This window comes from Lontra canadensis, unplaced genomic scaffold, assembly GCF_010015895.1.
Source record: "Lontra canadensis isolate GAN:19392208 unplaced genomic scaffold, GSC_riverotter_1.0 scaffold38, whole genome shotgun sequence".
Lineage (NCBI taxonomy): Eukaryota > Metazoa > Chordata > Mammalia > Carnivora > Mustelidae > Lontra > Lontra canadensis.
In genome coordinates this window covers 5,029,651-5,043,360 of record NW_022631032.1, presented here as the reverse complement: position 1 = coordinate 5,043,360, position 13,710 = coordinate 5,029,651, and the positions used below count along the sequence as shown (strand labels likewise).

The following is a 13,710-nucleotide window of genomic DNA, read 5'->3' as shown; positions in this document are numbered from 1 at the left end:
GAAGGGGGAAAGTCAGGGACAAAGTCCTTTCTTGCTTTCTGTCTCAGCCCCCTAGGCATGGCCACATTTTCTGGAAACTGACCAGTCTTTCTTACAAGCTAGACCTAATGTTTCCTGTCAAATCATACCTTATAACCTGTGTTGGCAACCTCTAGGATCCACCCTGTCTTTTGGTCCAGAAAACAAATTGTTTCTATGTTGTTGTTGTAGTTATATTAAATAGATAGATGATAATAGATCACATGCTAACAGTTTTCATTATTCTTTTGCTCTCTTGCCTGCTAGTAACTAGATTTTCAGCCTCTAGCCTGTAGCTAAGAGGAAGAACACTGAAGTTCCTTCAAAGTATAGCATGTAAATGAAGAGGGCTGGTGCGATTCAAAGGAAAGAAAAGGGTCAGTAAAAGAGAGAACACCCTAGTGAAAAATAACTGCTATTCTTTTCTCAGAATTCCTAGACCTTGGTATATTCTTAAATGCATAAAAATTAAACTGTAGGAAAATAAAACTTTACTTTAAAAAAAAAAGCTTTACTTAAAATATGTGGAGTTCTGGAAATACACTGTTTGTCATTAATAGGAAAAGGGGCTACAACATCTCAGATAGAGAGAAGAAAATGCTCCTAGCAAGTAGCAATGCGTGTGAGAATGGGACAGGGTGGTGATTGTGTATGTGTTTGTGATATAGCCAGCAGTGAGGTTTTGGAGATAATCTCAACATCCAAACCATTTATGTTGGGAGCTTTTGACATCTATAGTAGTTATTTTAGGTATTAGTCCCAATAGACTGAATATTTGTACAGAGAGTCTCCAATTTAAGGAGCCTCTAATTAGGACTACTCATTAGACGCTCCTTGTTTGGACATACAAATTGCCCTAATGAAGGCAACTATCATTTGTTCCTTTATTCAGAACACTGTAAGAAGATGTCCTTCTAGCAGATGTAATATGGTGGGTTAACCATCACTGGTTTTAGGAGCAGTTTCCTCCTTTTTCCCTACTGCTGCCCACCAAAGACCATTTGGCCATTGCCAGAGTCTATCCCCTGCCTCCCTGTGAGAGCCAGCAAATGGAGAAGAAATGTGTGCCTGGTGTTTGGGAATGAAAACTGAAAAACATTTTCCTACATCAGCCTAGTTATGAATGTTGGTTAATTGTACATGATGTACTATGTTAGTACCAAATATTAAACATATTATGTGCTCAACTGAATTTCTTTATCCTGGGAATCTAACTCCCATTTACATTCTCAGTGTTAAATAAGAGGCTTACAAAGGGGGACACCTGGGTGCCTCAGTCAGTTAAGGATCTGCCTTCAGCTCAGTTCATGATCCTAGGGTCCTGGGATTGAGTCCCACATCAGGCACCTTGCTCAGTGAGACCCACCTCCCCCCATGCCCTTTCTCTCTGACCTACCTCCCTGCCCATGCCCTCTCTCTCCTTTCACTCAAATGAATAAATAAAAAATCTTTAAAAAAAAAAAAGAGTTTTACAAAGGAACTTTTAGGTCAATACTCATTCTTAAACTGGGTACTACCTACATTAGAAGGCAAGGTAAATATCCATTTCCAAGCCTTACTGCTGACAAGATCCTGGGCTGCTTTGGGATTCAGTGCCAATTGAAAGGAGAGTGTTGCACCTACTAGGTACATTGATGAGTAGTTCAGATAGAAAAGATGAGTAAGATAGGACTCAAGGAGTCCTTTCCTTTCAAGGAGAATACAGATTTCTCTGGAAGTCACCATATGCACTTTGAAGTGTATTACAAAACAAAACAAAAAATAGCAATTGCAAAAGAATAATTGCAATATCATAATTTAGAAATCAAAGTCATAAGAACAAATAAAATGCAAAGTAACAGGGAAGCAGAGGAGGTAGAGATTTTACATTCAGTCTTAGAGAGATATATGGTTTAGTGAAAAGTACCTGAAGGTAACAGCCACAGAAACCCTGCTTGCCATTTTCTAGCTATGGAGCATTCTTCAAACATCTTACTTTATCTCTCTGAGCCTCAGTTTTCTCATTTGAAAAATGAAATTAATAATGCCCATCTTAAAATTGATCCTAAAGTTTAGAGGTAATGTATATAAGGAGCCTAATACAATGCCTAGCAGACCTGTAGACACCTCATAAACTTATACTGTGTTCTTTGATAGTAAATGTTCTGTAAAGATTTGGAAAGAATGTGTATTTTGCTATTTGTGGATGGAGTATTAATAAATGTCAGTCAGACCAGCTAGATCAAGTCTAAACATCTCCTATATCCTTACTAATTTCCTGTCTACTTTTTCTATTTAATTATTGGGAGAGGGGTATTAAATCTCTGATTGTGATTGTGGATTTATCTGTTTCTCCTTGAAAGTTTGTCAGCTTTTGCTTCATGTATTTTAAAGCTTTGTTCATAGGTGCATAAATGTTTGGCATTATGATGTCCTCTTGATGAACTGACCCCTTTATCATTATGAAATGACCTTCTTTTTCCCCAGGAATATGATTTGCTTTGAAATCTACTATGTCTGATATTAATAAAGCCACCCCAGGTTTCTTTTGATTAGTGTTATAATGCTGCAATTTTTCTGCCCTTTTACTTTTAATTTATTTGTGTTTTTACATTTAAACTGTATCCCTGTAGACAGCACATAGTTGGGGCTTGCCTTTTAATCCAACCTGACAATCTCTGCCCTTTGATTATGGTATATAGACAACTTATATTTAATGTGATTATTGATATGTTTTATCTATCATCTTGTTATATTTTTTCTATTTCTTTCATCTATTCTTATCTTCCTTTTTCTTTCTGTTTTGGGTTAATTGAATATTCCTTTTCCCTAAAAAACAGCTTTATTGAGATATATTCACATAACATACAATTCACCCCTTTAAAGTATACAACTCCATGGTTCCAAGTATATTCACAGAATTGTGCAAATATCATCACAGTTAATTTTGGAACAATTTCATCACAAGAAATTCTGAAACCATTAGCAATCACTTCAGCCCCAGTATCCCTTGGAAAGCACTAATGTACTTTTAGTCTAGAGCTAGAGAGTATAATACTAAGCAAAATAAGCCGGTCAGAGAAAGACAAATACCATATGACTTTACACATATGTGGTATTTAAGAAAAAGCAAGCCAGCTAAGGAAAAAAAAGAGAGAGAGAGAAAGAGACCAAGAAACAGTCACTTAACTATAGAGAACAAACTGATGGTTTCCAAAGAGGAGGGGGGAGGGGGGATGAGGGGAATATATGATGGGGATTAAAGAATGTACTTATCATGAGAACAAAGTATTTTTTATGATTACATTTTATCTCCTTTGTTGGTTTATTAGCTATAACTATTTTGTTACTTTAATGGTTGCTTTAGGGTTGGTTATGGTATGTGACTTTAATTTATTACAGTTCACCTTCAAATGATGTGAAGCTTCAAATGAGCTCATTTTACATTTTACATATAAGAACCTTATAATAGTACATTTCTGTTTTTCCGTTTCTGACCTTTGTACTATTGTTGTCATATGTTTTATTATACATGTGCTATAAACTCCATGCTACTTTGCTATTTTTATATTATATTTTAAAGAGACTTAAATAATAAGAAAAAAATCTTACATTTTTTCCCCCCTAGAGTTCTTCTTCATTCCTATGTGTGAATCTGTATTTCCATCCAGTACCATTTTCCTTCTTTCTGAAGGACTTCCTTAAATGTTTCTTGTCATGCAAGTCTGCTAATGAAGAATTCTTTCAGATTCATATGCCTCAATATGTCTTTATTTCACCTTTGTTTTTGAAAAATACTTGAGGTGGACATAGAATTCTAGGTTGACAGGATTTTTCCTTTTAGTGAAGATGTTGTTCCACAATTTTCTTCTTGCCTTGTTTCTTGTAGGGAGTCTGCTGTCAATCTTTACATCTCTGTGTGTGTGTGCGCGCGCGCGTGTGTGTGTGTGTGTAACATGTCTTTTTTCCTCTGGCCACTTTTAAGATTTCCTTTCCTTTTTTGCCACTTCGTTTGACTCAATTTTTATGTGCCTTGGTGTAATTTTCCTTGGGTTTCTTAGGTTAAGTTTTAGTTTATTATATCTGTGGTTTTATAGTTTTTGGTAAGTTTGGAATTTGGGGGTCATTATTTTTTTAAACATCTTTTCTTCTTCCCACACTCTCTTTTTGGGATTTCAATTACAAGCTTTATTAAAGTTGTCCCACAGCTCACTGATACTTCATTTAAAAAAATTATTTTTCTCTCAGCATTTCACTTTGAATAGTTTCTGGCTATGTTTTTGAGTTCAGTAATCTTTCCTCTCCTTTGTTTAACCTACTACAATCCAGTATATTTTTCATCTCTTCAAGTGCAAGGTCTTTTTTTTTTTTTTAAGTATCTTCTGTTTTTCTATTTAACTTTTGAACGTATGAAATACAATTATAATAGCCATTTCAAAAAGCTTTATCTGCCAATTTAATATCTGTGTCAGTTGTAAGTCAGTTTTGATTGATTTTTCTCCTCATGATAGGTTATATTTTCTTGCTCTTTTGTATGTGTACTAGTTTTTTTTTTTTTTTTTTAATTTGACAGAGATCACAAGTAGGCACAGAGGCAGGCAGAGAGAGAGAAGGAAGCAGGCTCCCCACTGAGCAGAGAGCCTGATGTGGGGCTCAATCCCAGGACCCTGGGATCATGACCTGAGCTGAAGGCAGAGACTTTAACCCACTGAGCCACCCAGGCACCCCTGTCTAGTAGTTTTTTATTAGACACCAGACATTGTGAATTTTACCTTGTTGGTTGCTGAATATTTCTGTATTCCTATAAATATTCTTAAGCTTTGTTCTGGGATATAGTTAAGTTACTTGATAAAAGTTTGATCTGTTCAGGTCTTATAAAATTTGTTAAGCAGTACCACAGCAGTGCTAGGTTAGGGCTAATTATTTGCCCCTGCTGAGGCAAGACTCTTCTGAGTACTCTACCTAATATCCTATGATTCATGAGGTTTTCCAGTGTCCCTGGTGGAAACAGGTACCATTCCCAGCCTTGTGTGAATAGTGGGTGCCATTACCTTTAATTCCTTCAGGTTTTTTTTTTTCCCCAGCCTTAGCTCATGTCCTCACACACAGATGCATTCTCTGCATATCTGCCCAAGGTTGGGTAAAGAAAGAAGGTGAAAGAAATTTGTTTGTCAACTGTAAAGTACTATTCTGATGTAAAGTTTGGGATATCACCCTGATTTGTCTGCCATTCACTAATGTCAAAATCCAGAGATAACTAGAGACAAGTTATCCTAGTTCTATTCTTCCATGAGGAAAAAGCAAAAATAAGTAAATAAATAAATAATGGGCTAGGGCTGCAGCAGGGTGAATGGAAGGTAGACTGAAGGCCTGAATTATCTAGGGCGTTTTACCTGGTTGACATAGGGATTAGGAGAGAAGAACAGAAATTACAGCTATCTGTGTGTCCCAGTTGTCTGACTCAGGATGACCACAGGCCCTGCTTGAAAGCCTCAGTAGCTGAAGGATCAATAACCCAGCTCTTCTACCCATTTTGACATATCAGTTGGGTAATTCTGTTAAGGGGTCAAGTACAAGGCAGAGGCTAGGAAGCTTGGAAACCAAAGAATGCCTAGGAACTGTTCTCAGAGTGAAGTCCAACCCTGGACCTGGGGCAGAAACTGCTGTTTATTTGGTCAGAAGGTGAACAGAAGTGCTTTGGTTATACTCTAGTTGATATTCTCTAAGCACATTCCTATTTCAGGACTATACCAGGAAGTAGAATAAATCAAGTGGGACTGAACACTGCATATGAATTCTAGCATGTAAGGTCTTGTAGTTGAAGTAGTTGAAGAGAGCCAAGGATTGAATATTAGGATTGATGGGGGAGTGATGTATTCTTTAATTTATTAATTCATTCACTAAATATTTATGGAGCATTTACTTGGTGCCAGGCACTAACGGAAAGAGATAAAAGACATTGTGTGCCTCTTAGCAGATGAGAAAGGCAAATATTTGCATTGGAATATGGCAGGTACCAAGGAGGGGCTTGGCACAGATCACTCTGAGACCTCAGAGGAGCACATCTAAGCCAACCTTGTGTAAGAAGTGGCTATGAGGATGGACTTTCTGGAGAAAGTGATGCCTAGGCTGGGCCTTAAAGGGTAAGAATTGGTCATGTACAAAAAGTAGAGGAAGAGCATCTCAGGCAGAACAGAGGCAGGATTCAGTGCAATTAGTTTCTGGTAGTGTAAGCAGGTTGTTTCATTGGCTGTAGGGGATAAATGTGAGCTGGGGCTGTTGAGAAAAAGCAAGTGTCAGATGAAGAAGGGCCTGGCATGCCATGCTAAGGAATTTTACCCCAAAGGCAGTGGAAAACCACTGAACAGTTTTGAGTAGAAGAAAGGTGTGATTGGATCTGCTTTTTAGAATCTCTTTCTGGTAGTGATAGGGAGGAGGGCCAGCCATCAGGTAAAGCAGGGAGCCCAGCTTTTAGCATTGACTACCTTGCCCTTCCTCCTGTCTTTATTATCCCTTTCTCTTTATAAAATCTATTTTCTCTTTTCTGCATTATCCAGTATCATTTCTAACCACTGTCTAATTTATTCATGTTGACTCAGCTTATCCAAACATACCATGCTCATTCCCATCTCTGTGCCTTTTCATTCAGTAAGCATTTAACAAGTACCTGTAGTAAACCAGTCATGGTTCCTGGTATGAAGAACCAAAGATGAATGAAACATGGAACCTACATTTAGGCTCACAGACCAGTAGAGAGATACCCATGGGAGCACATTGTTACTATAGGGATGATAATGGCCATGAAATGGATAAACATAGAGTACTGTGAGCATAAAGAAAAGGGAATCATGTCAATGAGAAGCCCTGTTCCTTCTCTGCTAAATCCTGCCTTCACTCTGTATATAGAGGCAGGGCAGGGTCTTTATACACTAGTTACCTATCACATCTGTCCTCTATTTAGAACTGTTAGTGGCTTCCTGCTGTGTTTGGGGTGAAACTCCTCAGCATGGCACACCAAGGCCCTTCTTCATCTGACTGCATAGTATAATAGTTTGGAGCTTGGTCTCTGAAACCAGAAAAGATTTTAATCTTGGTTCTGTCACTTATGAGACATATGACCTTGGCCAGAAATTATTTGTGCCTCAGTTTCTTCATCTGTAGAATGGGGCTAATGGTTGTATTGACTTCATAGGGTTATTTTGTAGATTAAGAAGTTAATATACATATAAATCTTTAGATGGTTCTTGGCATGTGAAAATTATTCAATAATTATTGACTTTTTTTTTTAATATTTTATTTATTTATTTGACATACAGAGATCACAGTAGGCAGAGAAGCAGGCAGAGAGAAAGAGGAGGAAGCAGGCTCCCCATTGAGCAGAGAGCCCGATTCGGGGCTCGATCCCAGAACCCTGGGATCATGACCTGAGCTGAAGGCAGAGGCCTTAACCCACTGAGCCACACAGGCACCTCTTATTGACTATTTTTACTCTCAGTTTTGCTATCATGTCAAGAAACTTTAACCTTTAATTATTACTGTGTTACTTGCCCAGTGTTAAGTGTTACCATAGTATTTCTTTCAAGAATGATTATATAATAATCTTTGGAGGAAGCATACATTGCATATGCATCTGTACTCGTGAGAGACTCAGAGCATGTCTTAAGGTGTTTTAGGTATGTCTTAGGGTGATCAGCCATTCCAACTTGCTCAGAAGTGATGGGACGTCTAGTGTTAAAATCAGGAAAATCCCAGACAAACTGGGACAAGTTGTCCACTTTATGTGCAGTGGGTCCTTCAGTTTTGTTTTTTATTTATCTCTTATTGGTCTCAAACTTCACTTTCAAATAAGCTTGCTTTGGCTTTGCCACAGATATTTATTTTTTGCCTAGAAAATATAAGGTCACAACCTGTGGGTTTCTTTGGGGTTTCCTGAAATTCTGTAGGGTTTAAGATAGAAAATATGAGGGATTCCTGAAAAAAACAAACAAACAAACAAACAAACAAACAAAAACAAAACTCCCTTCCATCTGCTCTGGGTATATTTACTAGAAATTGTGGACAACCACAATTCCATGAATTCCCTAAGTGGCACCGAGGGATTCTTCCTCCTTTTCAAGTCCTACCACCACTCTACTCACCTGCATTGGGACAACATTTGCCTAGGCCATTGTTTTTCAGACAACATTCCTTAAGTAGCCACGGGGACCTCTCTAAGTATTTCTTAAAACCAGGACACGTGTTTACTGAAGGCTTGCCCATCTTCCTCAGTAAAACTGAAAGTCTGTGTCAACAGCCTCTGAAAGTTTCGACCCCAGTGCATTAGCTTTCCAGGGCTTCCATAACAAAGCAGCACAAACCAGGGAGCTTAAACAACAGAAATGTATTGTCTGTCAGTTCTGGAGGCCGGAAGTCCAAGATCGAATTGTCAACAGGATTGGTTCTTTCAGAGGGCTATGTGGGAGAATCTGTTCCCTGCCTCTCTTAACTCTAGTGGTTTGCTGGGAATGTTTATCATTCCTTGCCCCATAGATGCATGCCCCAATCTCTGCTTCATCTTCACATGGCATTCTCGTGTTAGATTAGGAACCCGCTCTATTCCAGTAGTACTTCGTCCGAACTAATTACATCTGCAATGACTCGGTTTCCAAATAAGGTCACATTCTGAGGTTCTGGGTGTTAGGACTTCAACATGGGAATTTTCAGGTTGGGGGCAAGGAGTACAATTCAATCTTTAATGCCCAGATCTTCAGGTGAATAAAAAAAAAAAAAAAAGAAAAAAAAAAGAAAACCCCCCCCCCCAAAAAAAAACAAAATAAAAAATGAAAACTCCACGGACACTAAAGAACACTTCTCCATAGGCCAAGTCATTACTCATAAACCCATTTCAGTTCTCATTCACTGTGCATTTGATACTTTCCTTTTGCCAGATTTGCATCCTCACCAGTCACCACTTATTCACCACTCCATAGGGCATTGCATGACTGTAGGGATATTAAGAAATATGATAGACACTTGAGTCACCAGTTCTCAAGCAGGGAATATCAGGATCTTTTTTAAGGGAAGCCTGATGAGGAAAAGTTGAATCCGTGGCATAACTCTTATAAAGGCAGTGACTCCCGTCCTGATGAATAATAATTACAAGCTGGTTGCCTTTTTAAATGCTCTAGAGAATACCGTGGTGTGTACAGACAGGGGTTGGAGGAGTGTGTGTGTGCGTGTGGCAATATGCGAGTGCAGCAGTCTCTTAAGATCGCCAGGCTCCTCCCCAGCCTTCCTGCAAACATTAAGCCTTCACTGGGTGCACAGGGAGCAGCCTGCATCTCCTCTCTCTGACCGTGGCTGCTTCCTTCTGTCAGCTCCCTGGAATTGCTGACCCCTTCCCCTGCAAAGAGATAGCTCTATTCCAAAAGATAAACACCAGTAGTCACAGGGAACTTGGGGGCAAAAGTCAAACAAGTCTCCTAGTTATTGTTTCCTGGGTGTTCTCGCATAGAAACACAGACGATTTTTGTGGATGAGGTATTTCTGACTCTGGCAGTTACAGCCTGAGATGCAAAGGCAGTGATGGATCTTCGCAAGGGTGGGGAGTCGCAGCGCACGGGGACTGGGGTTCTCGCATGCCTCCTCGCTTCTTCCCAGGGACATCCCATCTCTGAGAAATCTCAGGGACGGAGGAGGCACCTAGCTAGTGCCCACTTGTGCCAAGCTGCCAAGCTGCTAGCTTGCTGAGAGGCGGCGGGCGAGCCTGGCACTCAGCTCCTCCGTGCTGGATCAGGGAGCTGTGGGCTCCCCGCCTACGCCCTGCGCTGCAGCTCTGGGCAGCCCCGGGTGGGCTGGGGGAAGGCGCGAAGCTCGGTCAGTGACTGCAAGTTGACTTTCGCTCACTGTTGCTGCTGGCAGAATACCTACACCAATGCGGACAAGCTCCTAGAAGCCGCCGAGCAGCTGGCTCAGACGGGGGAATGTGACCCCGAGGAGATCTACAAGGCAGCTCGACACCTGGAGGTACGCATCCAGGACTTTGTGCGTCGGGTCGAACAGCGGAAACTTCTCCTGGACATGTCTGTCTCCTTCCACACACACACCAAAGAGGTAAGGTGGGCTGGTGGAAAGAGAGCGTTGGCTGGTATGCCCCGGGGGCCTGGGTGGTCTTAGGGTTCCTAGCCTCCTGACAGTGATGACACTCGCAATTTGCCCCTGATAACCTGTATTTAGTTCTCAACCAGAATGGAACAAAATTTTTCCCTTCTCATCTCTAGTGAGGGAAGAGCCACAGAAGCAGGTCATTGACGAAGTCTGCTAGGGCATTCAGTCTGCAGCTGGAGAAATTTGGGGATCCCTGGTGTAGAAATAGCCATGGCAAAAGGAAATGTATAATCGCCGACTCCTTTCCCATCCCAGACCCACTTTCTTTTGGTTGCTGTTTCCTGTCAGAAATCAGTCCAGCAGAACTTTGATCATCTTTGCTACCAGCAAGAAGCATACAGAGTTTGCGAATGTGTTCCGTGTTTTTCTTTTATCTTTTTAAAACAGAGGATTAAATCTTCTTAATGAGGTCTGCCAGAGGGTTGACGTTAAAGCAAGTTGGTTCTCAACTTGCCTGGTGGTGGAGCAGCCGCCCGGTGAAGGAAAAGGGAACTTACCCTCATGCAGGAGGAAGCCAGCTGGGCTTAAGTCCGGCCTGAATCATTCACAGAGTGGAGAGGGGAGAGGGGAGGATGGATTAGGTTACACTATTGGCAGGGCGGAGGGCCTCATAGAGAGGAGGAGGGCTGCAAACCTGCAATTGCTTTTCATTTCTGATTAACATGGCACACTCTGAAATGGAGTAAGTGGCCAGCGAGGAGGCACACTGAGCATCTTCTATAATAACACCCTTGGCAGATGAACTCATTAGGTGTATGCGTGCTTGTGTTCCCCCAGGAATTCATTTTAATAGAGTATTAATTAGAGTTTGATTGCTTCTCAGGAAAAAAAAATTAACCCTGCTTAATTAAGTTGATTTTTTGATATTTGAAATGCATTAAGAAGCCTGGTTGTTACTACTTCACAGGCTTTTCTGACACTTGGTGGGAATGAATGCAAATCATTGCAGTGCCTATCAGAGAAAAACATGAAAAGATAATGTTTTCTAAACTGAGATTCCCCAGGCAGATGGAGGGCTGGCGAGCTCCCTGAAGATGGCTCTGGTTCTTCTCTGTGGGACCCACAGCCACTCTCTGATGAGTGTCTGTAAAGCAAGGGGATTAGCTTTAATCCAGGTTTTCCTGCCGGGCTGTCTGCTTGCTTGGGGCTCACCTGATTCTTAATGGTTTCAGAAAGCAAAGTCTTGTGTATTCTCTTCTAATTATGAGCCTGTGAGTGATGGAATGGAGCAAGAATGAACAGGAGTCATGTTCCCCGTGAGGGCTATGGGGGTGCTCGCTGCCCAGAGAGGTGATGGGTGAGGTTAGTTTAGCCCTCTCTCCATGTTCTGTGCATGGACCTAAAGACTGGTATTCTAGTCCAGAGTCTGCTGCTATAGAACCATGTGAGCCAAAAACTAATGATATACTATATGGTGACTAACATAACATAATTAAAAAAAGACAAAAAACAAAAAACAACCATGTGATCTTATGCAGATCACTATGCCCCTGGCCCTAGGTTGCCCCATCTATAAAATCATGCAGTTGGATTCAGTGGCCCCAAGACCCCTTATAGTTCTAGTGTTCAAGACTCCTTTCTTTTTCTTCTTTTCATCTTCTTTATTTGATGGTGATAATAACAATAATAAATAAGAGTAAGTCTGAAATAATACAGATGATTTCTCTGACCTAAGATGTGGTTCATTGTAAGCACTCAATGCATAATAGGTAGTATTTTTTTTTTAATTGGGCACCTACTCCTTGCCAGACACATGGAATCGTCATGATCATCTTATGGTTTAGATTTTCTTTTTTTTTTTTAAAGATTTTATTTATTTATTTGACAGGCAGATATCACAGAGAAGCAGGCAGAGAGAGAGGAGGAAGCAGGCTCCCTGCTGAGCAGAGAGCCCGATGCGGGGCTCAATCCCAGAACCCTGGGATCATGACCTGAGCTGAAGGCAGAGGCTTTAACCCACTGAGCCACCCAGGCGCCCCTGGTTTAGATTTTCTTAAACACAGTTTCAAACGGGGAAACGGGCTCGCAAGAGTCTGTCTACGTCGTGATGGAGCTTCTCACCTGTGGAGACCTTACGTGTCTTCCAGAAGACTGCTCGTGCTTGCCTCTGCTGTTCCATACTCTCTCCTCCCATGTTCCTCTGCTATCTCCTCCCCTCCTCTGCTGTTCTTCCTTCTCCTTACCCTTCTTTTTCCTCTTTACATTTTCAACCCTTGAAACAGGGCCTTGATGGGGAGGGTAGATCTTAGCTGAGAAATGCAAAGTGTTGCTAGGTTGTAGGTGTGGGAGGCAGAGGCTGATAAATACTGTCACAGATCCTTTCTGCCTAGTTATGGCTAATTTCTTCCTCCTTCCTTTTTTTTTTTAAGTAGGCTCCATGCCCAGTGTGGAGCCCATTGTGGGATTTGAACTCACGACCCTGAGATCAAGAACTGAGCTGAGATCAAGAGTCAGATACTTAACCAACTGAGGCACCGAGGCACCCCCTCCTCCTTCCTTTTCTTTCTTCCTATCTGCATCAGTTGTCTCCTGAGTTTTTGCATTAATGCCACTGTGTAATAGAATGTTATTGTGGGATATGATTTTGAAGGAATTAGGTAGAGCCCCCTGTACAAGAGATTTCTGGGCAGGAACTGAGCATCCGCCTTCATAAATGATTTAACCTAGGCTTCCCGTGACTCCCCAGGCTGAAGTTCATAATTTTACTTTTTCCCACTTCCTACATCAAAAGATTTACTCTAATTAGGATCAGAGAGGAAACAGGAGGAAGTTATGAGAAAGATACCCTCCAAGCCCATTTCTTCTATAGATTGAATAGTGTGTTTAATCCTTTTGGCCCTGCATCTTGAATTCTTGGTGACCATGGGAGTCTGGAAAGTTAAAACCTTCTAACCATTTTATTGCAGTGTTCTTCATAATTTGCAGTGTTCTTCATAATTTGAATAATTAAAAACTATCTAAATAGTCCATGTTGAATGATCCATTAAACTATTCACAGTACATCTAGCCAGCAAAATATTATATAGTTATTATAAATCACATTGTCAAAGATTATGAATAGCATGAGAAAGGGCTTGTAGTGTAATATATAGAACACTGTATATCCAGCACGATCACAATTTTGATACACACACAGAATAGAGACCAGAAAGCAGTATACAAAGAAGTTAAATGCATGGATGATTTAATTATCTTCTGCATTCTTTTGTTTTATAACTTTCCTTCAATGACATGTTTGATTGGAAATCCATAACAATCCCAATTAGTGTTATTTTACAAAAATAAAATTTGTCATCCTCTTTGGAGAGAAGAGCTACACTATAAAGAGAACCGACAAACATGTGTTGGGACCTTCTGATGTTCACAGAGCTTCAACTATTCGTATCTATTGTGCTGAACTTTCCAATAGCTTCTTTTTGCCTGGGGACAGGAGGGCAGCTGGCATTTTGCTGTTCTTGAGAGCTAGGGAGAATGTAGGGAGAAGAATTTACTCAAGTCCTCATTTTCTTTGTCCAGGGAGAAGGCATTTGTAGCAAGTGTCATCTGCTCCACAGAGATTGTCCAGAC

At 40.7% G+C, this 13,710-nt stretch overlaps 1 protein-coding gene across 22 annotated transcripts in view; it reads left to right on the top strand.

The window, feature by feature from the left end:
* KALRN (kalirin RhoGEF kinase) overlaps positions 1-13,710 on the top strand; it is a 658,233-nt gene that overhangs the window by 326,140 nt on the left and 318,383 nt on the right. For all 22 annotated transcript variants that reach the window (XM_032869462.1, XM_032869460.1, XM_032869458.1 and 19 more), the window contains exon 11: positions 9,898-10,089. In XM_032869462.1, the coding sequence (XP_032725353.1) occupies positions 9,898-10,089 (192 nt within the window). The remainder of the gene's footprint in view (positions 1-9,897; positions 10,090-13,710) is intronic.